The sequence below is a fragment of the Plecotus auritus genome, assembly GCF_963455305.1.
Source record: "Plecotus auritus genome assembly, chromosome: 1".
NCBI lineage: Eukaryota > Metazoa > Chordata > Mammalia > Chiroptera > Vespertilionidae > Plecotus > Plecotus auritus.
This window is the reverse complement of record NC_137770.1, coordinates 144,177,731-144,204,567: the sequence shown is the minus strand read 5'-3', so window position 1 is coordinate 144,204,567 and position 26,837 is coordinate 144,177,731. Positions and strand designations below refer to the sequence as shown.

At 38.6% G+C, this 26,837-nt stretch overlaps 1 protein-coding gene across 9 annotated transcripts in view; it reads left to right on the top strand.

The window, feature by feature from the left end:
* The window catches only part of MLLT10 (MLLT10 histone lysine methyltransferase DOT1L cofactor), a 250,100-nt gene that overhangs the window by 190,785 nt on the left and 32,478 nt on the right, over positions 1-26,837 (top strand). For all 9 annotated transcript variants that reach the window (XM_080650474.1, XM_080650472.1, XM_080650473.1 and 6 more), the window contains one exon: positions 21,011-21,189. In XM_080650474.1, coding sequence (XP_080506600.1) covers positions 21,011-21,189 — 179 coding nt within the window. The remainder of the gene's footprint in view (positions 1-21,010; positions 21,190-26,837) is intronic.

The following is a 26,837-nucleotide window of genomic DNA, read 5'->3' as shown; positions in this document are numbered from 1 at the left end:
TCCAACCTGGTTCAGAGATCGAACCTGCATCCCAGGTACATGCCCTTGACCAGGGAATTGAGATCGCAACCTTCTGGTGCACAGGCTGATGCTCTCTCTACACACTGAGCCACACCAGTCAGGGCAATTAAATATTTTTAAAATCTTCATAATTTTGGATTGTTTAAATTAGTAGAAATTTAAAACAAGTTTCCCCACAAAAGCGACGATTATTGCTTTTAATATAGTAACAAATTTGTTTACAAAAATGTTTTTCTTTTAGTATACTTCAGACTAATCTTTTAATCATTACATAGAATAATAAATAATAGCACCTATATGTGTAAAGATTGTGTTTCTGAGCTACAGTTATTTTCTTTTGTAACCTCACAGTCTCTTGAATTGTTATTGCCTCTCTTATATTCTTTGGTAAGAGTGTGTGTGTGTGTCTGTCTCTCATCCTATTCTCTGCTTACTCCTAATTGAATGTGTCAACAAGGTGGTACTTTCTAAGTCTTTCTCTAATTAATTGGAAGCTTCCTACCATGACTTTTATATCTTAATTTCTTCATTATTTTTAAATCCATCTTTCTCATGCCTATGAATTGGTTCAGATCCTTATCATCTCTTTCATGGGTCATTATACAATACTAGGGGCCCAGTGCCTGAATTCATGCACCTTGAAGGGAACTGTGGGCCTTGAGGCTGTGGTGGGCACAGGAGTGGGTCTCAGCCCATCCTTTGTGCCCTCGCCTGGCCACTCCCACCATGGCCTCCCCACCCCCCCATCCTCTGTCTGCCTGCAGCCCTGCTCCCACAGCCACCGCTCCCACGCTCTGAAAGCGCTGGACCTGCTTGCACCCGCTGATGATGCAGAGCGATTGGGGCTGGTGCCAGCAGCGGGTGTGAGCAGGGCTGGCGCCGTCAGCGGGTGCAAGCGGCAGCTGCTGCCCCGATCACCCCTCAGGAGCAGGGGGAGGTGGAGAAGCCCTCAGGGGCAATCAGGGCTGGCAGCTTCCGCTTCCACCTGCTGACAGCACTGAGCGATCAGGACTGGCACCAGGCACTGGCAGCAGGTGTGAGCGGCGGCTCCAGTGGCGGCTGCGGGGCTGGCGCCAGCAGTGGGTGCAAGAGGCAGCTGCTGGCCCCGATCACCCCTCAGGAACAGGGGGAGGTGGAGAAGCCCTGAGGGGCGATGGGGACTGGCAGCTGGCGCTCACACCCACTGATGGTGCTGAGTGATCGGGGCTGGTGCTGGGAGCCAGCAGCGGGTACAAGTGCCCAGTGGGACTGTGGCATGTGGGAGCAAAGAATTTTCAGGTACCACCAGAGGCTTGTCCCCCAATGACAGCGACCAGTGCCCCACCTTGGTCTGGCACCCCCACTCACCTGCTCCACGTGCACCCCCCTGGTGATCAACGCACGTCATAGCGATCAGTTGTTCGATTGTTCTGCCGTTCGGTCTATTTGCGTATTAGGGTTTTATATATATATATAGATTAGCTTTCTTTTTGTTTTGTCCAGTATACCTAGAGTTGATCAAGTAGGCTTACTCAAGCCATTATCTCAGAAATGATGATAGGGAAGTATGTCATTTAGTTGTTTATGATAAAAATATAACTGCCTATAATGACAAATGTTGCTTGCCTTATTCTTACTTAAAGTAATCTTGGGAAAACAAATTATAATTGGGAAGTTGCTTGCTTAGTGAATCTGACACCAGAGTAAGGACAATTAATGAAGTCACGTTTAAGGATTATCACCTTCTTGATAAGATTCTTTTCCTTCTTTATAGTACAGTTGTTTTGCAGCTTCCTTTCACATTAATTTCTAGTCATGTGTTCATAGAAATTATGTCCCAATCACCTTGATTATGGAGTTATAGACCATGTATTATGGTGAGCTGTTTCTCTAGATGGTTAATACTAGTTTCATACTCAGAGGGTTATTTTATTTCAAGATTTCTGGATGGAATCGTATCTATAATAATAAAAGCGTAATATGCTAATTAGACTGGACAGCCAAATGACATTCCGGATGACCTTCCGGACGAAGCTGGGGCTGTGAGGGCTCAGGCAGTGCCGCGGCTGCAAGGGCTGAGCTCCTTGCACAAATTTCGCGCATCGGGCCTCTAGTCAACACTAATAAAAGAGTAACATGCTAATTGACCGTACCTTCGTGACACCCACCAGCCATTCAGAAGTGAGTATGCAAATTAACCCAACAAAGATGGTGGGTTAATTTGCATACGCAGGTGCCAAGCGGCCGGGGCAGGGCGGGATGCAGGCATTCCACACCACCCCAGTTGCTCCGGGCCTCTGGGCAGCGTGGGAAGGCGGAAAGGCGGCTCTGGGCCAGCGCGGAAAGGCAGATCCGGCCAGAGTGAAGGCGGTGCCGGCAGCCAGGGGAAGGAAGGCTCGTTCTTGCATGAATCTTCGTGCATCAGGCCTCTAGTATTTATATAATAGCCATGTATTTGAAATTATGCTTCTTAGACTTTTCTCCAATATATTAACAATATTAGGAGCAAGTAGTGTTTTCATTCAAAAGGTGTATTAGGAAGCTTTTACTGAAAATTGTTTCTGGGTATGTCAAGATTTAGGAGACCATCTTAGCATAATAGGAAATCTAATTTTCTATCCAGATCAGTCCTTATGGACCTGTAGAGAGAAAACACGTTAGTGTGATAAACATATAAAAGACATGAGGGAAGATAATAATTTGAAACAGAAAATATTAAAAAGAAACAACTAGAAACTTTGGGTATGGAAAACTACAATAGTCAAAGTAAAGAACACAACGCATGGGATAAATAGCACAACAGATATAGCCAAGGATCAAAATAGTATAATGGGTATGTTAGATTAAGGAAATCCCTAGGAAGAAGGAGAGGACACACACACATATACAAAATAAAAGCTATATAACATGGAGTATAGTAGTGAAACCCAGGAAACAGGAGCCTCAGAAGTCTGAGAGAGAGAAATGGACAGGGGTGAGAGTGGGTGGGGCAGGGGGGAATAATTTGAAGAAATAATGGAGGTAAACTACTTTTACAAAGATGAGAGATCTTAGATTGAAATGGCTCATAGAGTGCCAAAGAAAAAAGAGGGGAGAAAAAGTTCTTTTCTGGACATATTATAGGAAAATTTTAAAATACCAGAAACAGCCCTATCTGATTTGGCTCAGTGGATAGATCCTCAGCCTGCGGACTACCGGGTTTGATTCTAGTCAAGGGCCCGGATTGCAGGCTCGATCCCCAGTGCGGGGCATGCAAGAGGCAGCCAGTCAATGATTCTCTCTCATCATTGATGTTCTATCCCTTTCTCCCTTCCTTTCTGAAATAAATAAAAATATATATTTTAAAAATACCAAAAACAAGGAAAGAATTCTAAAGCATGGACTATTAAAATGAAGTGCTTCTTGGGAAGAGATCTGAAAGGACTAAATAGAAGTGACTTCTGTCCTAAGGAGCATATGAAGAGGCTAGACTTGTAGGGGTATTTATCATAGCGAAAAATTAGAAATACTGGAAATGCAAAAATCACATTCATATTTTTCTTGTAGCAACTCCTGGACTTGATTATCAAGTGACATTTAGGAAGCTTACTGAGGAATTTGGAAATATATCCGTGACATATTTTCTCATACACCAAACCCAGAACAACAAATTGTATATGTATTATGTATAAAATAATATATACATGACAAAGGACTGTCAATATCTTACTATATGATTCTTGTTTTCATAGGGTTCAGATTATTGTTGGAAGAGTCAGAAATATAAATGAATAATTGTAGAATAAAATGTTAGATAAAATTATAGTGGTTGTGTTAAAATTATGGGTTTCAGAGTAGTTTTTTCTTGCCTTCATTTTCTAAAATTTAATGTCTACTTTTGTTTTTATTAAATTATAGAAAACCTTTAATGAAGAATGGTAAATTGTTTTAATATCTGCCAAATCCAATAAGATTATGTTCTTCATTTTAATTGGCATTTTTTCCCTATTAAGCCTTCCTTTTAATTTGCTAAACTAAAGAAACAAACACAAAATCAACATGTGATGCACTACATGATGTTTCTCATCTAGGTTTATGATTGGTATTAATTTAGGTGTGTCTCATCTCTTCCTAGTTGAAGTACTCTCCCTCATTAATCTGACCACTTATATTTTTATATTCCATGTGATCTAAGTGTTTCTAGATTTAAAAAATTAACACTATGTACCAATTCATATAATTAATTCATGATACTAGCCTCGACTGACATTTAAATTGCTTGACAATGTTAATACACATCTCTAGGAAACCCCTCTTTACTTTTTTGCCATGATTGTTGGTTTGTTTGTTTTTAACTTCCTTCCACTTCCCCATCTGCAGTATATTAGATGCCTTTGTCTCTTATTCCCAGAAAAAACTTCATCTTTTTATTTCCCAATTTTGCAGCCGGACTTAATTTGTATCCATTCTCTTTTCCTTCTCTCCAGTTCTGCTTGCAAAGACTAGTCCTTTTGCTCTGGATCTCATCCTGTTTTGCCCGCCTCAAAGACCTTGTCATTGTAGTTTCTTCATTCGCTTTTTCACAGCCATTTATCTTTATCTAAACATTCTCTACTGTCTGTCTCTCTTGAAAAAACCCCAAACCAAAAAACCAAACTTTTAAAATTCCACATTTCTAATTGTTTGGCATCCCTCAAACTGTTCTAGCCCACCCACTCAAGATACTCTCTCTGTTTAGGACAGTATGTCTCCATTTAACTTTATTCTGGGAACTTCTTGTGCTTCCTCTTGAGAGAATTTGTGTTTTAATCAATTCTGGACACAGTTGTAGCCATTATGCTTTAAAATGTGCCTCTTCCTATTCTTTCTATTCTTTAGGAATTTTTGGTAGACATATTTGAACTTGCATTTTGTCCTTCGTGTTCTCTAGTCACTCTTTTATCATTTTCATTTCTTAATATTTCTGTGCTATTTCTGGGTAATTTCTTTTGATCTTTTTTGTTTACTTATCATTTTTTAGCTCTATTAATTTGTTTCACCTGATTATTCAGTAAATAATTTTATTGAACATGTTTTTTAATTTTAGGAACCTTTGTGAACTTTTTTAAAATCGACCTGGTCTAGTTTTGTTTTTCTTTTTCTTTCTTGTTTTTAAGAATGTGTATGTAGCTCTTTTCTTACACCTAAAATATTTTATTTTGAAATTATCTCAAACTTACAAAAAACTTGCAAGTATAGTATAGAGAACTTTATTTTTGTAAACAATTTGAGAGTAAGTTGCAGTTGAAGTACCCCATCTAGCCCTGAACACTTAAATATTTCTTAAAAACAAGGATATTCTCCTACAAAGTCACTGTACAACTGCCAAGAACAGTAAATTAACATTGCCATATTACTACCATCTAGTCTTCAGATGCCATTTACGTTTTACCAGTCATATCAACATTTTTGAAGATTATAGGCTAGTTATTTTGGATTTTGTTCATTTTTTATTGTTAGATTCAGATTGTTTGAAACAGGATATCATAGAAGTGATCTATCATTGCATCTTTTCAGATGGCACATAATCAGATTTTTCCAATGAAAAGGTTTTCTTTTCCTATTTAATGAATTAGTATTTTGTGGAATAAACTGTGAGACCACATAAAAACCCATTCCTAATTAAACTTTCATTTTCTATCAGTATGGATTTATGGAAGTATGGGTTATAATACATCTATTGTGATGCTCAAATTGTTTACAGGTTAGCCCCTTTAAGTTGGCTTTATGTCCTTTGGATATGCCCTCATTATTCTTTGAACGCTCTCTTACTTTCTGGCTTTACAAGCATATCAGTTTTCTATTGCTGCCATAACAAATTATCACAAAATTAGCATTTTAAAACCATACAACTTTATTAGCACACCAGAAGTCCAGGTTGGATTCGCTGGTTTCTCTGCTTAGAGTATTACAAGGCTGAAATCAAGGTGGCTAGCTGGGCTCTGACTATGTGGAGACTGGGAATAGTGACTTTCAAGCTCATTCAGGTTTTTGTCAGACTGCAGTATATTCGTTGCAGTTATAAGACTGAGGTTATCATTTCCTTTCTGGCTGCCAGGTAAGGGCCTTCCTTAGCTCCTAGAGCAGCCGTGGGCAAACTACGGCCCGCGGGCTGGATCCGGCTGTTCTATCCGGTTCTCTTGCTCTCCCCTCCGCTCCTTTACTTTGAATTTATATTAGTTCACACAAACACTCTATCCATGCTTTTGTTCCGGCCCTCCGGTCCAGTTTAAGAACACATTGTGGCCCTCGAGTCAAAAAGTTTGCCCACCCCTGTGACCTAGAGGCTTCTCTTCTGTCATTGCACATGTGTCCATACATTTTAGAACCAGCAAAGGTGAGTTGAATTCTTTTTGCACTTAGAATCTCTCTAACTTTCCTTCTGCTACATCTCCCACTGACTCTTTTGCCCTTCTGTTTTTAATGGCTCCTGTGATTACACTGGGCCCACCCTCATAATCCAGAATAATCCATCCATTTTAAGGTGATCAGCTAATCAGCACTTGAATTCAATCTGCCAAGTCCTCACAGGTGTACCTAGATTAGTGTTTGAATAACCAGTGGATGGGTAGCTTGGGAGGATAGCCTTAGAATCTGCCTACCATACCAGTATCTTACGGTCTTTTTTATATAGACTTGTTGTTTTTCTCACCTATTTGATTCCTCCTCTTAGATTCATAGTAATTTAAAATATTTGCTGTTTCTATTTTAAGTTGGTCATTTTTTTTTTAATGATTTGTTTTAGAGAGAGGAAAGGGAGAGGGATAGAGAGATAGAAATATTAATGAGAGAGAAACATCATCAATTGGCTGCCTCCTGCACACCCTCTACTGGGGATCGAGCCCACAACTCAGGCATGTGCCCCAACTAGGAAGCAAACCTCTTGTTCCTGGGTCAGTGCTCAACCACTGGGCCACACTGGCCGGGCAAGATTGTCATTCTTAATGTTTATGTCTGCCAACTTATGATCAGAGGGATTGTTTCCTTCCATGTTTTCTAATATTGGATTGTGATCTTATTTTATAGCCTGAATTGAGGATATATTCCTTCAGAAGTTTTGTGTTTGTTTCTGCTGTGTATGCCAATGACAGTACCACTTGACCCCTTCTTACGTTAATATAATGTTTGAAATTTACTGTATCAGGCACATTGTGTAAATTCAAGCCCCAAACCTATTAGAAGACAAGACTATGGCCATAAATTCTTGGGACAGACTTTTCATTCTGTATTCAGAACTCAGGTCAAATTGGACAAGCATCTTTATTTTCTCCCTATGATGTGATATTTAGGTTTTGTGGGTTTTTGGCAGGGGTGGGGTGGTCTACATTTTCCCTAAAAGGGCACAAATGGGTTCTCATCAATTTCAACTTTCCATCCTTTTGAGGTCCAAAGTCTCTTCTCTTTTTCCTTGTTGGCATTAAAGCCAAAGCTCCTAGGTCAGTGGTCGGCAAACTCATTAGTCAAAAGAGCGGCAAACCGCGGCTCGCAAGCCGCAGTTTGCCGACCACTGCCCTACGTTACTGATACAGGCTGGCTCCTCTAGGACCACCTGTTAAAACTTTTTCCTCTTCTTTTTTTCATTTGCAACACAGAATTTATTGTGAATTTCTTTGTTTTGTTTTGTTTTGTTTTGTTTTGTTTTGTTTTGTTTTATTGTTGACACTATTACAGATGTCCCCCATTTTCACTCCTAAGGACTTCTCTTACTTTTTGTGGACTTAGCTATTCATTCTTCAACCTAATTTTAATTAGGAAGAATCTTAGGCTGTTCAGTCTGCCTCATTGCCAGAAACAGAAATTCTCTCATTGATTGATTTTTCAAACTACTTCATACTGGTTTTTAGAACTAGTATTCTACTCAGGTCAGGAATAGTTGTTACATTGCCAGGTCCAGTGGGTATTTTTCAGTTTTCATCTTAGATGACTTCTTAGTATATTTTTTTGTTGAGACTTCCTCTTGCTATAACCACCTTTTCTCCTCACCTCTCTTGCCTCCCCCCTCACTTTCTCAACATATTTTATTTTACCCTCTCTGAGTAATGAATGTGTTAATCATATAGAGATGTATTCCAAGGAAAAGCCAAGATACATAATATCCGAAGTGTATATTCATTAGTAACCAAAGGGACGGGACATTAAGGCAACATTACCAATGGAAGCTTTCTATTACTGTGCATATTATCCTATTTATTTCTTTTAACATTAATAGATATTGTTTCTCCTTTAATAATACAGCTGTTTTATATATATTAGCTAAACCTTTCACCAGCCATATGAAATAATTGGTACCATCCTCATTTTATATAGATGAGGTGTATTGGGTTCATAGAGGTTGTTATTTGCATAAGGGAGCAGGATTTGGACTTTTAACTACTTCACATGTACTAATCACCAGAAAAGAATATCCAGTCTCTTGGGATGTGGGCTAGAGATAACTCATGAGGTTTAATCATTTGCTTGGTTAAATAATCATCAAGACTATCCCATTCATTTACTCTTCTTTGTTGAATAAGCAACTTGTTGTGGTACTAATTTGGCTTCCCAGGCAGTTTGAAACTGGGAAGCAGAAACTGTGGTTGGTGAACAGTAATATTTCTGTCACTGGAAAGGTATACTTATGTCTTACATATTGATTTTATGTAACTTGCAATGGGCATACTAAAAAAAGCTTAGGTCTAAACCATGTTCTCTTGGCTCTGCCCACACTGTACTGTTCATCCTGAGATACCATCTGTCTTGATGTTTCCAGGTCCAATTCAGCATTATGTGATACAACTAATGAGTGCCCCCTCTTATTTCAGACTCTTTTCTTCAGTAATGTTGCATTCATGATTTTCTTTCTAGCCTACAGATCTCAATTTTCTTTACAAATTTCTCTTTGAACTAATTATTCTCGAAATGTTGGAAGTCTTCAAAAAGACTTAGTCCTAAACCAGCTTTTTTCTCTTTTACAAAAAAATCCATTCTTCCTGCTCACTTTTCACCGTCTCAGTAAATGGCACTTATAATCACCAGCCAGAAACCTGGGATTCATTTGTATTACTGTTCTTTACCAAATATAGCTTATCATCAAGGTTAGGTGATTCCAACTTCTAGATGCCTTTTCTCTTTATTCAGTACCACTACTACCATAGTCCAAAGTTACATAATCTTTCATCTAGATTGTGGAATCTCCTCCTAAATGATCTTTCTATTTCCACTCTTCCCTCTTTCAGTTCATTTGCTACATAACAGTTAGAGGGATGATCATTTAAAAACTAAGTCATATTCTTTGCTGTTTGTATCTTCCTATTAATCTCAACATAAATTGTAAACACCTTTACATGGGTTACAAGGTCCTCTGAGATCTTCTCCTTCCCTCTCTCCAATGTTGTCTTCTATCACTCTTTCCATTGTGCATTAGCCACATTACCTTTTTTTCCTTTTTCCTTACCCTTTGAACAAGCTTTTCTACTTAACTCTTTGTGCAGTTAACATCTACCAACCTAACTTTTAGGTCATCGCTTTAGTGTCATTTCTTTAGACAGGTCTTTCTGCTTTCTAATTTTTCATTCACAATTTGTTCTCTTTTCTCTTCCACCATAGGACTTGTCACAATTTATAGTCACGTTTGTTTTAATGTTTGCCTCCTTATTAAGTGGTAAATCCCTACAGACCAGAGATCTTGTTTGTCTTGTTACCTACTTAATTCCCTGCCCTTAAGCACAGTGCCTGTCTCCTAATAGAGAAGCAATAAATATTTGTTTGATGGCTGGATGGATTAATGATTGAATGAATCAGTGTGTTACTGCCACCTTCTGTATCATTCTGCATCTTAGTGTCTACTCTCTATCCTGAATAGATGAATTTCAGGGTTTCTCAGAGCTATGCATTGCAGGACTCAGTTCTGTTTAATTTGATGGATGTCACCTTTATTTGGATTGAAATAGCAAATGACTTCTAAAAAGATGAAAATAGAGTGAAGTTAAATAGAAAGCATGTATAGAAAAAATCTAAGGTGGATTCTTTGCCTTGTGAAAAAAGATCTGGAGATCTTAGTAAACTGCACATGCTGTACTAATTATAGCTGAGGTATTGAAGTGTCAGTGATTCTCATTTTTAAAAAAAGATTTAGAATTTTATGCTTTCCTGCCTTGATAGGAAAGGAAATTTTGATTTATTCTATTTTATAGCAGTAACCTGAGTACCATACACAGTTTCAAAGTATAATCACTTCATTATGCATTTAGCTGTGCACTTACCCATTTAAGTGATGTTAAAAAACAAATTAAGTTTGGAGATCGAAGGTCCTCAATCACCACAGTTTTGCTTCTCAGTATTATACTTTTACAATATATTATTGCATGTGGTAATGGTATTTGCCGTTTTCAAAGTGTAGTAGGGACATTAGAGGACCTGACAATTGTAATACTGTACTTTCCTGAGTTAAAGATAAGTTTTTAATTAGAGCATTAACTCTAAAATAGCTGTTGCTGCCATTTATGGAAACTTATTGTGTATTAGGAATTGCTGCAACCATTACAAGGATATTCTCAAATAAAAGCCTTTACGGTAGCTATTATCTTGGTTTTATAGAAGAGAACAATTTCAGTGGTGCTGCCTCCAACTGTCTTTTAGTTATAGAAGTTGGAGATTCAATGTATAATATAGTATGATTTTCACCATTTAAAAAACACACATATATAATCAGCATTCTACCTTTCAAGGTACTTTTAAAAAGTAGAGTTCAATAAGTACTTCTCCCTGGGACTTTTCCACCTCAGTCTCTTCCTCTAAATTTAAATCATTCTTCATGGCATATGTCCTCATTGTACCTAGCATTTCTCTCCCATATCAGTACTTATTAGCTGTTATGAGATTGTAAGTTATTTAAAGGTAGAATTTCTTTCTGTTCTTTGCGATCCTCACTGCCTTTTTAATAAGAACGTCAATAAATATTTGGTAAATGAACTATGTCAGTGGTCGGCAAACTCATTAGTAAACAGAGCTAAATATCAACAGTACAACGATTGAAATTTCTTTTGAAAGCCGAAAACCGACTTCTGCGCATGGGCCACGAAGTTTCAGTTGCACTGTACATGCGCGCCCACACGTGGTATTTTGTGGAACAGCCACACTGAAGGGGCCAAAGAGCCGCCTGTGGCTTGCGAGCCGCAGTTTGCTGACCACTGAACTATGGGGTGAAAAACTAAAATTTTTTTTACCCTCAATTGTGTGCCTGTCCTTTGGAATATGTTTATAGATATTTGCTTCATTTACATGCAATCTCTTTTCTGTTCTTTTTTTTAAAAAATATATTTTTATTGATTTCAGAGAAGAAAGGAGAGGGAGAGAGAGAGAAATAGAAACATCAATGATAAGAGAGAATCATTAATCAACTTCCTCCTGTATGCCTCACACTGGGGATCGAGCCCACAACCCGGGGCATGTGCCCTAACTAGGAATCAAACCACGACCTCCTGGTTCATAGGTTGACGCTCAACCACTGAGCCACACCAGCAGGGTGCTTTTCTGTTCTTCACAGCCAAACCTATAAGAGTTATCTTGCCAAGATTTACTATCACATTTAATAACTCCTTTTTCTGGCCTTCCCTTCAATGACCAATAGAATCATTTGATCTTTCATTGGAAATTCTCCAAGTGGTTCCTAAGATTTTCTCTTCATGTTTTAATTTTGTTCTGTGTGGTCTTTTTTTTTGTATGTATGTATATATGTATGTATGTATTTATGTCAACCCTTTAAATGGTAATATTCCCTAGGTTTCTGTCTTTTGTCCTTTTCTCTTGATCATGCTGAGAACTTTCCCTGGGTGATCTCATTTTTCTGTTCGTTGGCTTTGACCTACTTTCATATCACGAGTTGTAAATCAAATACTTATTGGGTCCAGATAGGTAAGTAACATAAATGAATGAAGAAGAGGTGAAGAATAAGGAATGATGGGATACTGCTGGATTAAAGAATCTATAATGGCCCTGGTCAGTGTTTTCAGTGGTTAGAGCATCAGTCCAGGTACTGAATGGTCATGGGTTCGATTCCCTGTCAGAGGTATGTCCCTGGGTTGCAGGTTTGATCCCTGGCGCTGGTCATGGGTCGGGCTTGTGCAAGACATAACTAATCAAAGTGTTTCTCTCATAAAATAAAATCATTTATTGATTTTATTCAAAAGATTATATATAAATTGCCTATTGCTTTAACAATATTCTGTTACAGCCAAGAGGATTTAAACTGGAAAGACAGTCTTACCTCTCAATGTGTTTTTTTAAAAATATATTTTATTGATTTTTTACAGAGAGGAAGGGAGAGGGATAGAGAGTTAGAAACATTGATGAGAGAGAAACATCAATCAGCTGCCTCCTGCACACCTCCTATTGGGGACGTGCCTGCAACCAAGGTACATGCCCTTGACCGGAATCGAACCTGGAACCCTTCAATCTGCAGGCCGATGCTCTATCCACTGAGCCAAACCAGTCAGGGCTTTTTTTCAGGATAAATTAGAAATCTATAGTTCTTAATGTGAAATTTCCATGTTTCCAAATATGAACTAGTTAAATTTGTCAACACTGTGCACAGCAGTAGAAAACTTAATATTGAGTTTTCATGTTTACTTATTGTAACTTTACTATGCTTCTAACTTTTAGATTGGTATCTCCAGACCTGATTTTTCTGCCAAGTTTTAAGCTCATCTTATCCTGTTCTAGATTATCTAAGAGTTCTGTGTTCACAGACACCTCAAAGACCACAATGATCAATCTGAATCTTAAACTTGTACTAGGAACTGGTTTCAGTTAATAGAATTAGACAGCTGTGAGTTTGAATACGGATTCCACCACCTACTAGTCATTAAGCAAGTTACTTTATTTCTTTTTTTAGTAGTTTAATGTATTTAATATCAAACTTACAGGAACAGCACAGAAGACAGACAATATTAAAAACATGTACTTGTATGTAGGACAACTCAGAAAGTATAGTGAGTGGATGGCATCTACTGGATGATAAAAATACTGCAAACATCAGCCTTGGCCAGGTGGCTCAGATTGGAGCATTGTTCATATACTAAACGGTTGCGGGTTTGATCCCTGGTCGGGGCGCAAAAGGGAGGCAACCTATCAATGTTTCTCTCTCACATCAATGTTTCTCCACTCCTCTCTCTAAAAATCAACAAAAACATATCCTTGGGTGAGGATTTTTTTTTTCATGCTACAAACACCATTTAGTTGCCATCAATAAGAAATGTACTTGTTTTTTTATTGTTGTTTTGTATGTTTTTTTTTTTTTTTTTAATTCAAATGCTGTCATTGTCCAGGAAATTTTAACAGGTTTATTTATAATTAGTGGCCTGGTGCACGAATTCGTGCACATTCAAAGGAAATTAATTAGAAGAAATATTTTAATATTGCTACTCGCCCTTTCTCTGTAATAGAAGTGCCAACCAAATTCATGATTGACAATGACAGATTGAAACACACATGTGCGATTGATGCCAGCGATAGCTTTATATGTATAGGGCATGTGTGAAGTCAACTTAGCCTTTTATAGATACTAGAGGCCCAGTGCATGAAAATCCATGCACTGGAGGGGGGTCCCTCAGCCCGGCCTGCTCCCTGTCACAGTCCAGGAACCCTCAGGGGTGGGAGGCAACCCGATAATCAGGGGAAGGCAACGCCCTATCACACCTCTGCTGCTGCCACTGCCAGCAGCGCAAGCCTCGGCCGGCATTGGGCAGCTTGGCAGCTGCCATCTGAGGCTTGCCTGCACCTCGGGCCAGCCATGGGAGGCTGGGCAGCCACCATCCGAGGCTTGCCTGCACCTTGGGCCAGCCCTGGGCATCTGGGGGGCTGAGGGGTCTGGGGAAATCTGGAGGCAAGGGCGTGGAGCAGCCGGGGCGCCTGCCACCCCGGTGGGGCTGAGGGGACTGGGAGCCGCCAACTTGTGGCTGTGGGCGCTGCCATCTTTGAGGGTGGGGTAATCAATTAGCATATTCCCTACATATTGTCTATGGGTGTCGCCATCTTTGAGGGTGGGGCAGTCAATTACCATATTCCCTCCTTATTGGCTGTGGGCGTCACCATCTTTGCGACAGCGTGAGGGTCAGGCTGGCAAGACGCTGCAATGTTGTTAGCCTGTCTGAGCTGCCAATCCTGCTCCTCTTTGCCGATCATTATTTTATCTTATTTGGTAAATCCCTATGATAGTTTTATTGCAGGCTGAAAGCAGAATTGATTTTCTCCCAGTTTACTTGGACTATCTTCTCACAGGATACAGCTATTCCAGGGCAGTCAATTAGCATATTCCCTCCTTATTGGCTGTGAGTGCCGTCATCTTTGCAACAACATGAGGGTCAATTAGCATATTCCCTCTTTATTAGATAGGATAGAATAAGCTTGCTTAATTAGACATGCTTTCTGATGTAGCTAAACTTTTTCCAGCACAGTGAAGCATCTCAACTTCTCTTTCAGGTAATTATCAGCAACACAGCAGTAAATATCAACACCAAGCAGATTATTATTGTAGATCACGCAGGGAGAACAAAGGGTAAAATATTTAACTGCAGCAGTGTTTGACTACATTCTGCACAGTGAGGAAACCTGAAGTCATTTTTAAGGTCCACCATTTCTTACTTCTTTTCAGTCTGGTCAAGTTTCTAAGCTTTCTAAATCTCCGTTTTCTGGCTAATGAAAAGAAAATAGGATTCCACCAAGTCTCCTATCTACCTACTCCAGGACTTCTCTGAGGATCAAATGAGATGAGGCATGGGAAAACGCTTCACAGACTTTGGTTAAAGTGTGAAATGTTTCCACCTGGGTGTTCCTGGGCTGAAAAACTGCAAGGAGGCTAGTTGCTAGGGAGAGGAAGCCAGGCGTTGCTATGTGACATCCTTACCCGGCACCCACAGCGACTGTTTCCGGGCTGGACTGGGCTGTGGGCCGCATTTTGTGCCATGGGGTCTTGGAAGTGTCAGCTGTGATTTGGTAGGCTGTCACTCTGGTGTGGTGGCAGGGCCTGTGTCCCACTTGGGGGAAGCCGAGTGTTGTTTTGTGGGCGCCACGTCCATGGTGGCATTTCTCTGCGCATCACAGCAGCTCTTGTGTTGAGCATCTGCCCCCTGGTGGTCAGTGTGCGTCATAGCGACTGGTCGGACACTTAGCATATAAGCCTTTTATATATATAGATTATTCTAAAGTTGAACTGCAGAAATTTGTTCACTGAAACATTTTGACTTGCATTAATGCTTTATAAGTGCCCACATTTATGTTTTTAAAATTCACACACAAATGAAAATGAAAAAAACTGTCAATACCTGATTTCTAGCCTCTATTTTCTACTTGCAATCATATACTTAGCTACCTTTTGACCCTATGGGGGAAAAATACCTAACGTTTATAACTACCAATAATAGGAAGAAGAAAAAATATTTTTTAATTATTATTTTTTATAATCCTCAACCAAAGATATTTTGATTTTTAGAGTGGGAGGGAGAGGAAGAGCGAGAGGGAAAGGGAAACACTGATGTAGGAGAGACGCATTGATTGGTTGCCTCCCACATGCGCCCTGACCAGGGCCAGGAGCCTGCACCAAGGTATGAGGTACATGCTCTTGACCCAAATTAAATCCGGGACCCGAGAAACCAAGATGGCGGCATAGGTAAACACCTAAACTGCTGCCTCGCACAACCATTTCAAAACTACAACTAAAAGACAAAACGGACATCATCCAGAACCACAGGAAGGCTGACTGAGTGGAAATTCTACAACTAGAAGGAAAGAGAAAAGCACACTGAGACTCACAGGAACTGCAGGAGGCAGAGGTACTGAGCCACACTGGCAACTGAGTGCGCGGCTGGCTTTCTCAAGTGGGAGGGAGACAAAAGCTCCCGACGGCGCTGAACTCTAGTTCCGGGTGAGACTCTGGGGACCCAGACTCATTCAGGGAGAAACTGGACTGTCTGGCAGCAGGCGGAACTCAGGGGCGGCTTTCTCTCAGAGGTGCTTGCAGCGATTACCACGGGACACTGAGACACAGGGGCCTATTAGGGCAGGGCTGACGGGAAACCAATGCTGTCTGCTCCTCCCTGAGACTCCACCCCATTCAAGCTGAGCACAGAGGCTTTTGTAAGTCTTGTCTCATAAGGGTGTCTCCAGCATAGAAGTTCTCCCAGTGTAGACACAGCTGATCCTCACAGCCAATTGGCCAGGAGGTCAATTCCTCCCAGTGATACCAACAACAATCAAGGCTTAATTACAACAAGACTGTGCACACAGCCCACAAAGGGGTGCACCAAGAGTGCCCACCTCAGGTAACTGGGGAGGCTGAGCCACTGGGCCCTATAAGAAACCTAGCACACAAAGCCACTCTATCAACTCAGGGAAGCAGCCAAAATGCGGAGACAAAGAAACAGATCACAAATGAAAAAAATGGAGGAAAGCAAATGACTGGATATAGAGCTCAAAACCACAGTTATAAGGTTTTTCAAGAATTTTCTAGAAAAGGCTGATAAATTTAGTGAGACCCTCGAGGATATAAAAAAGGACCAACTATAAATTAAGCATACACTGACTGAAATAAAAAATATTATACAGAGATCTAACAGTAGACTAGAGGATCGCAAGAATCAAGTCAAAGATTTGAAATACAAAGAAGCAAAAAACACTCAACCGAAAACGCAAAAAGAAAAAAGAATCCAAAAATATGAAGATAGTGTAAAGAGCCTCTGGGACAACTTGAATTGTACCAACATCCGAATTATGGGGGTGCCAGAAGAAGAGAGAGAGCAAGATACTGAAAACCTATTTGAAGAAATAATGACAGAAAACTTCCCCTACCTGGTGAAAGAAATAGAGTTACAAGTCCAGGAAGTGCACAGAACCCCAAACAAAAGGAATCCAAAGAGGACCACACCAAGGCACATCATAATTAAAATGCCAAGAGCAAAAGACAAAGAGAGAATCTTAAAAGCAGCAAGAGAAAAACAGTTACCTACAAGGGAGCACCCATACGACTGTCAGCTGATTTCTCAACAGAAACTATGCAGGCCAGACGGGAGTGGCAAGAAATATTCAAAGTGATGAATAGCAAGAACCTACAACCAAGATTACTCTACCCAGCAAAGCTATCATTCAGAATTGAAGGGCAGATAAAGAACTTCACAGATAAGAAAAAGCTAAAGGAGTTCATCACCACCAAACCAGTATTATATGAAATGCTGAAAGGTATTCTTTAAGAAGAGGAAGAAAAAGGTAAAGATAAAAATTATGAACAACAAATACATATCTATCAACAAGTGAATCTAAAAATCAAGTGAATAAAAAAATTTGATGAACAGAATAAACTGGTGAATATAATAGAATCGAGGGCATAGAAAGGGAGTGGACTGACAATTCTTGGGAGGAAACGGATGTGGGGGGTGTGGGAAGAGATTGGACAAAAATTGTACACCTATGGATGAGGACAGTGGAGGGGGGGGTAAGGGCAGAGGGTGGGGCGGGAATTGGGTGGAGGGGAGCTATGGGGGAAAAAAGAGGAACAATTGTAATAATCTGAACAATAAAGATTTATTAAATTAAAAAAAAAATCCAGGATCCTTCAGTCTACACGCTGATGCTCTCTCTATCCACTGAGCCAAACCAACTAGGATGACTTTTTTTTTTTTTAAATAATCAAATGCTTCCCATCATAGTGGATTCTTAAGCCCATTCTCTACATATGTGGAATGCTAGTTGGATGTCTTTTGACATAATTATTGATGTATTCAAAAAGGCCAACCAGACAGGATTTACTTAACTCCTGCAAAGCACCAGTAGCTGCACCCTGGAAGCACAGATCTGTTTTGAAATCTTGAGCAATTTCTTGCACCAGATGCTGGGAGGGAAGTTTGCAAATCAGAAATTCTATGGACTTCTGATAACATTTAATTTCACAGAGTGCCACTGTACCATGCCTGTAACATGAGGTTTCTTCACCCCTCCAGTAGAGGGCGCACCTTGGGAGCAGTTTTTGTAGTCAGTTGATTCCTGGTGGATTTGCAGACAATTTGCTTTGTATGAGTCATGGTATAGAAACCTTCTCCTTCAGCTGGAGCTCAAACAGCACAAGTTATTTCTTTAATGTTTGCTCATATGTAAAATGGAAGTGATATTTACCTCATTGGGCCTACCTCATCTTAGTGACCTAACTACATATAGTAACCAAATGCTGGATATTCTCAATTGTTACTTCTGCTTCAGTGACTGGTATCACCACTCTCATGCCTACTTTACTGGTGCTTCAGAGTCATTCCTGAGTCTTCCCTTTTTTTCTTCTTCAGATCTAATTTGTTACCAGTCCTCTGAACCTTTCCTTTGTAATATCTCGTTAGTGCTATTACCTTAGTTTAGTTCCAATTTTTTGCTCATCAGTATTATTGTAGCAATCCTTAATAGCTTTCTCGGTATTTATTTAAATATCATTCCCAGTCTATTCTTTGTGTGTGCCAGTGATTGATGTTTTCCTTATAACACCAATCTGATCACATCAAGCTTCTGTTTACAATCTTCAGTAGTTTCCTATTGTCTCTAAAATTTTTAACTTTTTACATTTTAACTTGTAATGTTCTTCTTAATCTATTTCCTGCTTCTTTTTTCTCCTTATTCCTTGCTTCACCTATACAGATGGTCCTTATAAGTTATTAGAATTTACCCTGCTCTCTGAAGTGTGTTTCTTCCTCACACCACCCTCTGCCTCTGTTCTATATATAGCTCCTTTGGAAATTAGCTTTTTCCAGTGAGTTTTTTTTTACCTCCCACCTCCACCCCACCCTCTCTGCCCTAAGTCTGGGTTAGATTCCCCTTTTATATGCACTCATAGCCCCCTGAGGATGTTCCTATCACTTTCACAGTCTTATGAAATTGTCTCTCCTCCCCTTTTAAGCCCCCTTCCTTCATTAAACTTCTTGAAGGGGAAGACCACATGTCTTTAATGGCTTTGTATCTCCAGGGTTTAGAATAATGTCTGGCAAACAGCGGGCTCTCAGATGTTTGCATAATAGATACATTTGTTGAACGAATAAACTATGGGTATTTTTTTTTCTGGAGAAATAGTAGATATCATAGGGGCCTCAATTATAGTTGTAAAGACTTTATAATGTCCCAATTCTTTTATTCCCCTTGTTTAAAGAGTGTAGGTGCTTTTATTTATTATGAATCAATAATGTTTATGTTCTTTAGAACAAATTAAATTGTATATTGATATAATAACTATTGTTGCCCTCAAGGGCTATAGTTTCTCAAAAAGATTTTTTTTTTTTTTTTTTTTTTTGCTGTAGTCCACTTAATGTTCATTTTTTTTCTGCTTTCCTCTTGTTAAAGCAGGCGTCCTCAAACTACGGCCCGTGGGCCACATGCGGCCCGCCGAGGACATTTATTCGTCCCGCCGGGTGCCGCTGCCTGTTCTGCTTAGCAGCCGACTCGTCCCGGGCCTGCAGTGCGCATAGGAATTTGTTCAGTTTTTTTTTTAAACTATAGTCCGGCCCTCCAACGGTCTGAGGGACAGTGAACTGGCCCCCTGTTTAAAAAGTTTGAGGACCCCTATAAGTGTCAAGTTCTTAGGATCTTATTTCTTCCCACACTCCCAAGAATTTATAACAGGATTCTTCAATTTCCACACTATTGACACTGTAGACCAGATAATTCTTAGTTGGGAAGAGTTGTCCTGGGCATTCTAAGATGTTTAGCAGCATCCATTGCCTCTCCATACTAGATACCAGTAGCACTCCCTGGCTTTGACAGCCAAAAATGTCTCCAAGCATTGTCAGATGTCTTCTGTGGAACAAAATCACCCCTGGTTGAGAACCCCACTGATTTATAGATAATCCCATCTCTTATTTTTATCTGCAAAGACCCTCTATTTCACTGTGGGCTCTTTATTATCAGTATATGACCCATGATCTCCCATCTTTTTTTTATTATTATTATTGATTTTTAAAGAGAGAGAAAAATCAATTTGTTGTTCCACTTATTTATGCATTCATTGGTTGATTTTTTGTATGTGCCTTGGTCAGGATTGAACCCACAACCTGGACCTTTTGGGACAATGCTCTAACCAACTGAACTACCCAGCCAGAGCCATGATCTCCCATCTTGAAAAAAACAAAAAACATAACAGAAAACAAACCACTTTTTTTCTCCCCAATAGCTCCATGTTTTCTCTTTAATATTTTTTTTCTTTTTTCCTCCTCTTCCCATCCACTTTTTGAGAATAACTTGCTTCCACTCTCATTTCCCCTTCCGTCCTAGCTTTTACCATGGTATCACTGTGTTCTTTGTTCCTTGAAGAGACTGTTACCACCACCCAGTAGTCCACTGTCATGATTATTCCCTAATCCTCTGTCACCCCTCCACCTCTACCCCCACCTGTGCACCCCATTTAGTTAGTCAAAGCCCTATCCTACCTCCTGAATATCCCTAGAATCCACCTGTTGTTTATCCTCACAGCTGTGCCCCACAATGTCATCAGCTCTTTATTGGTCTTTGAATCTCAAGACTAGTCCTACTCCATTTTATTTTCTACATTTTAGCATAGGTGACCTTTCTAAAACAAAGTCTTTTCCCATTTCACCTCCTCTCAATCATGAGTTCTGGGGCCTTAGTATCTGCATTTTGAAAGGCTGACCAAGTGCTTTTATGCAACTCTAATTGCTTTGTTCTTCTACTTAAAAAACATGTCATTGCTCTTTTATAAAGCACTTCCTGATGTGATCCCTGTCTATTGCCAAAGCCATTTTATATATATATAAAGATGTAGGCTTTTTTTAAAAAAAATGTTTTATGAAAAATCAGTATTTAGTTACTGGTACCGTTTTCTTTTTCTTTTTCTTTTTTTTTTTTTTTACCGCCACCACCAATAAAATTTGTCATTGGAGGAGGGATCAGGAGGAAATGTGGGTATTCTAACTTATTGATTAATGTGTGTCTGTGACAAATTTCACCGCTAAGTTGTAAAATATTTCTTTTCTTTCAGGTATTTATAACAGCAATGATGTAGCAGTATCATTTCCAAATCTAGTATCTGGCTCAGGATCTAGTACTCCTGTCTCCAGTTCTCATTTACCTCAGCAGTCTTCTGGGCATTTGCAACAAGTGGGAGCTCTGTCCCCATCAGTGGCATCATCTGCAACCCCTACTGTTGCTACAACTCAGGTACATTATAAAATAACATGAAGATGGGTTATCAGTTTTGAAAGTGAGGAGAGAGAAATGAGGTAGGGTTTCCTATAGGAATTTATAGAGTATCTTCTCAATTTGTATTGACATGTCAGTGGAAATCATAGACATTTTTACATGATACTCATCAGAGAAGACAAATGTTGGTGCCAACTGATTATTATCTGAGTTTCTTAATTTTTTCTAATGATGTAAAATAGTAATTTGTGGGGTGCTGTTATTATTTCTTTTAGAAAGTTGGACTTTTTAAAAACTATGAACCAATTTTGGACTTGTGGAATTACATTTGTAATTTTAAAACCCACACAAATAATGTCTGAATATCTGCTAAGTTTTTAAAAACCAGTGTAGGAGAATATAGAATAAAAAGTGAATATAGAGTAAAGAGTGAAAGATCCCTTTAAGTACTATATGATTTTCCTCCTAGTGGCAGAGAAGGAATGTTCATAAATATTGTAAATAATGGTGACTATGCTGTTGGTTTTTTATTTATGCTTTTCCTCCACTTTTGACCTGTAATTTGATAGGTGATCTAGTCTACAGGAATGCTTTAAAAGCAAGAGTCAAATCAGAAAAATCATGATCTTGAATAAAAAGGACAGCAAATGGGCAAAGCTATGTACACACACACACACCCCTTCTCTAGCCCATTCCTATCCCCACATTTCCCTAAAGGCAATATATTAAAATTCCTAAAGTATATAAAATATTTATTTATTTGAAATTCTTTATTATTTTACTTTTATTTTATACAAAGCTCTAGAAGTGTGTTAACATTTTGAGAAAATTATAACTGTGATACATGTCTAATTGCAAAAAACTAAATAGTTGTTTGTAACTTGCTGTAATCTTATGCTTTATGTATGTCTTCATAATTTCCATTGTATGGGCCTTTAGAATGTAGATACTTTTCTAGTATTTTCTGTAGGCTGTACATCAAAGCACAGCATTGTTATTTTTAAAGTATATGATGGTGCAGTATAAACAATCACCATTATAATTACGTTACATATTAGAATAAACAACAGACAGTTGGTCACAGAAAATCAATGGCATAATTAGTGGTATTATCTTTGAAAATGAAAGCTAACTATTTGGTGAGCCTCTTAACCTGAATAAGTGGAGTTTGACTAGTTTAGGAGAGTTCTTCTTTAGGGTATTTCACTAGCCTTAGTGAGGTAGCCATAATAATAGGAATTTGGAGATAGAGAGGGTGAAAAGATAAATATCTTTATGTTTTTATTTTATCTCTTTCAATTTTAATTGAGTGTAGCCATATGCTGTTGATAGCTTTATATTCTTGGATAAAGTCTCACAGGAACATTTTCACTGTGTATTTTTCTTTCTTTATAAAGTCTGTTTTAGTTACTCTCTGGTTAATTCAAGGTTGATTTAAGCAAAAATCTCATTTCTTCTTATTCATTATGTTTGTGGTTTTAGGGATTGGCATTAGGGAGGTCGATGGGGGAAGTAGTGGTAAAGAGAAATTTATAGCTTGAGGGAAAATTCCACTTAACATATGACACAACTAAAGAACAAAGAAATCACAGTTGCAAGTAATCCAGGATTCAGTCCAATTAAAATCTTTAGTGTTTATCCTCTTTCCATGTTTCAATAAGATGGGTCTCTTATAAATGTGATCAGCCAGTTAGACTCAAATGCTAGCTACATGCTGAGACAACTGTATCTCTGTTTCAGTCCAGCAGTAAAGGCTTTCTGCCTTTAAGCTGCAGCTTATTTAGCCTGGCTTATCTGGTGCTGCTGTAGCAACCATCAGTCTCCAGGCAACTGAGGCAGGTTGACCTCTCAGTTGAACCGAGAGCGGAACTACTTCAATTTAGCTGCCTGAGACAATAGTATTGGTATTGAATGTGCAAAATGTGAATTTTCTAGGTGGTGTGCAAGGGAAAGGATACAAAAATGTTTAGAATAAATAGAATGTTTAGATAGGACTCTTAAAATTGTGATGTACTTGGTAATTGAATTTTTTCAAAATGACAAAAGTTTATTTCTGGTTTAACTCTCATATAGGCCCTCTTTGTTTTCAAATCACGCAAGTCGTTGTGTTTAGATAATCAGATCCTATCCTTTTATATAGTTTTTTTTTTAATAGGTAGATGTTTTAAAGTTAAGAGAGCAATGATATAAGGTAAATTAAAATAATCAATATTTAAAATGTAATTATAGAAGTCTTGTTACAGTTATTAAGAAAACCATGACATATAAATCAGAGAATAGAAATGTTAAATTTGAATAATGTTTTGCCTCTCTCCTTTCCCCAAAAACTTAATGAAAGTTGTAATTTTTAGTGACTGGGTTGGTGTCGGCAGGAAAAATCCAGAGGTCATTCTTGATCTTTCTGGCCTTGGTTTTAGATAGGCCTTTTGTTTAGATTAATTGCTATTTTAAGAATTGTTTTCTGCAAAGTGGTCAGGGAGGTAAGATCAGGAAGCTTAACAGAAATTAAAACTGGGACTAGATTTGTGCCTTTAATGGGAACAAAATGAGATGTTTTTGTGTGTTAAGAGTGGGGGAGAGGGAAGGGTGTCTGATGCTTAGCACCCTGATTTGAAAAAACCTCTTATAGCTCTTTTACGCCTTAAGCATCTATAGAATAAAAACAAGATGTGGGGATGGTTTCCGTTTTGGATGGGTGGCAGTTCACTGGTTAATATATTGGATAATTCACCTTTGTTTTCTTCAGTGTTAAATCATCATGTTTTATTCGATATACTTGTTTTTAGAATAATTATTCTTTCACAGATATCAGCAATATAGTTAAATTATAGGTTTTTTTTTACATTATTGGAAGATAGAACTACTGTCCATGTGATTTTCTTAATGATGTGCTATGCTCTTATTGTATCATGAGTATAGGTATAAATTGGTTTCTGTAGGTCTGCCATTTTCCATCTTGCCTTTCACATTCCCCTCTGTTTCCTAGTTCTACATTCATTCTGTTCTGTCTTTGGGAGAATTCAAGTGCTTTTGTTTGAAAGATGATTTCTTTAATAGAAGAATTTAAGGTTGAATGTAATGAAAAAAAAATTGTATTCTAATATATACTGCATTCTAGGTTTTGCTTTTGGATATAGTCTTCGTGTAGATAATCATGGTTCATTGTTCACTCTGTGTTGCTGTTATAAAAAGGATATAGACTTAAAAATAATTTAAATAAAGGAACTTGCAAGGTTTATGTGATATTTAGTAAATTAAAATATTTAACTATTTTGAAGGTACAATATAGTGGCTAATGTTTTGTAGATTTCTGTGAGACTTTTACTTCAATTATGAATATTTTGTTTTCTAGCATAACTTTGGCATGCACGTGTGCGTGCATGTGTGTGTGCGTGCATGCACACGCATGCGTGTGTGTGTGTTTTAGGGAGTTGTCTTAGATGTAGTCCTTAATTTCCTTTCAAATGATGTGTCTAATATTATGACACTTTTATTCTGTTTGAGAAAATGGTTCACTTTCCCAACAATTCACCCGACTTGATTGATCAGAATGAAAGTTTCAATAAATCTGTATATATAAAAGCCTAAGCGACGTCTGACCTTTCACCTGTCCCACTGGTAGCTATGACGCACACTGACCACCAGGGGGCAGACGCTCAACGCAGGAGCTGCCGAGCTGTGGTGACTTGGCAGCTGCAGTTCTCAGGTGACACACCCGGAACCAGAGAGTAGGAAGCCTATTCCGGGATGCGTCACCCGGGAACCGCCCTCTCGCAATCCGGGACCCCTCAGGGTATGTCAGAAAGCTGGTTTCGGCCCAATCCCCACAGGCCAGGCCGAGGGACCCCACCAGTGCACGAATCCATGCACTGGGCCTCTAGTAATTTTAGGGGGTGATTATAATTTTAAGGAAGTTAACATTTTGAGCAAAATAAGTTTTTGTCAGTGCTCTGTAACGTCACTTGGATGATGGAAAGGTCAAAGTAACCGCACAAGGTCACATGTCCAGTAAATGATGAGACTTAAGTTTGGAAGCAAGGGAATCTGACTGCTGAGCCTGCTCTCTGGTTTACCAATCTGTAACATAAAAATGAATTTCCCAATCATGGGTCTCTGCTAGTATGTTAAGAGGTATCTCTTTGAAAAACATTGTTAGGAATTTTACTGTTTCCATTTGTGTCATACAGTGCAAACTAGCAGAAATTTGAGTCAGAAAACTTGGGTTCCAGGAGCTTTGCTACTCACTACTATAACTATAGGCAGCTCTTTTAAATTTGTGAGCATCATTTTTTTTCATACATAAAATAAAAACTAAAATACCTGTTCTACCTGCCATACATGTATGTTAGGAAGTTCAAATGAAAATAAGTACTTTGCACACTGTAATGTACTTTAGAATTAATGGTTATTACACTGATGTTGTAGGACATAATTAATTTCAACTGTTACAGAAGCACCTCCTTTGCTAAAAATAGTATTACATTTTTCTTTTAAGACTCATAATTCCATGTTAACACAGATATATGAATTTTGCACATTTTATTTTTTTTTTAAATGTGATTTTATTGATTTCAGAGAAAGGCAGGGAGAGATAGAAACATCAGTGATGAGAAAAAATCATTGGTTGGCTGCCTCCTGCACGTCCTATACTGGGGATTGAACCCACAACCCGGGTATGTGAACTGACCGGGAATCAACCGGTGATCTCCTGGTTCATTCATGGGTCGACGCTCTACCACTGAGCCATTCTGGCCGGGCAGTTTTACCCATTTTAGGTTCAGCTGTTGACTAAGGTCTTTTCCAATTCTTAGATTATTTCAGTAACCACTGTAGTACTAGGAACTTAATTTTCCCCCAGAAGATAGGTGATATATTAACTAGATATTAACCAATTAGGAAACCTTAGAATTGGTTGACTATTCTATATAGTCCTGTTGTTCAGTCATGAGTTCAGTGGTTATTTAACTATGGTTTGATCCCTCCCACTACTTTATTAGAAACTCAATTGTAGGGCATTTCAGCATTAGCCTAAACAGTGGTTTTGAATACGTTAAGCTCCTAACAATTAGGGAGCAGTTTGGGGCATTGAATAATGTGGAATGATGCAATTGAACCTGACAGCTTTAACAGTCAGCCTACTCATTGGACCTGAAAGTTGTTCACACTTGGTTTCATCTCTCATCACACGCTCAGTATTAAAGCCTTAGTGGTAGAGCTGACATAGAAATGGGGGCCGTTACCAGAATGTGTTTCATAGTGCAGTTTGAATTGAATATATGAAGTTTTCCAGTGTTCCCCGATTTTTCCTGGAAGCTTTTCTAGTCAAAATGTGTTTGCAAATTGAAAAAATATATAAATTATCATTAAATATTTGTGTCCTTACATTGTATTTGTAGTATTGCTATGCTGTTATACAGGGGTGGGCAAAAGTAGGATAGTAATAATAAATAATACAATTATAAATAAATAAATAATGATATAAGAATAAACTTTCACATACTCACAACTCTAAACCTACTTTTGCCCATCCCAGTATATAAATTAAGATATCATTTCATAATGAGACATTTATACCTGCTGATTTTTCTTAGGTAAATACGTTTTTGTCTTTGAAGTATAACCATGTTAATCAGAATACAATTGGTAGATTATATTCTCTAACAAAG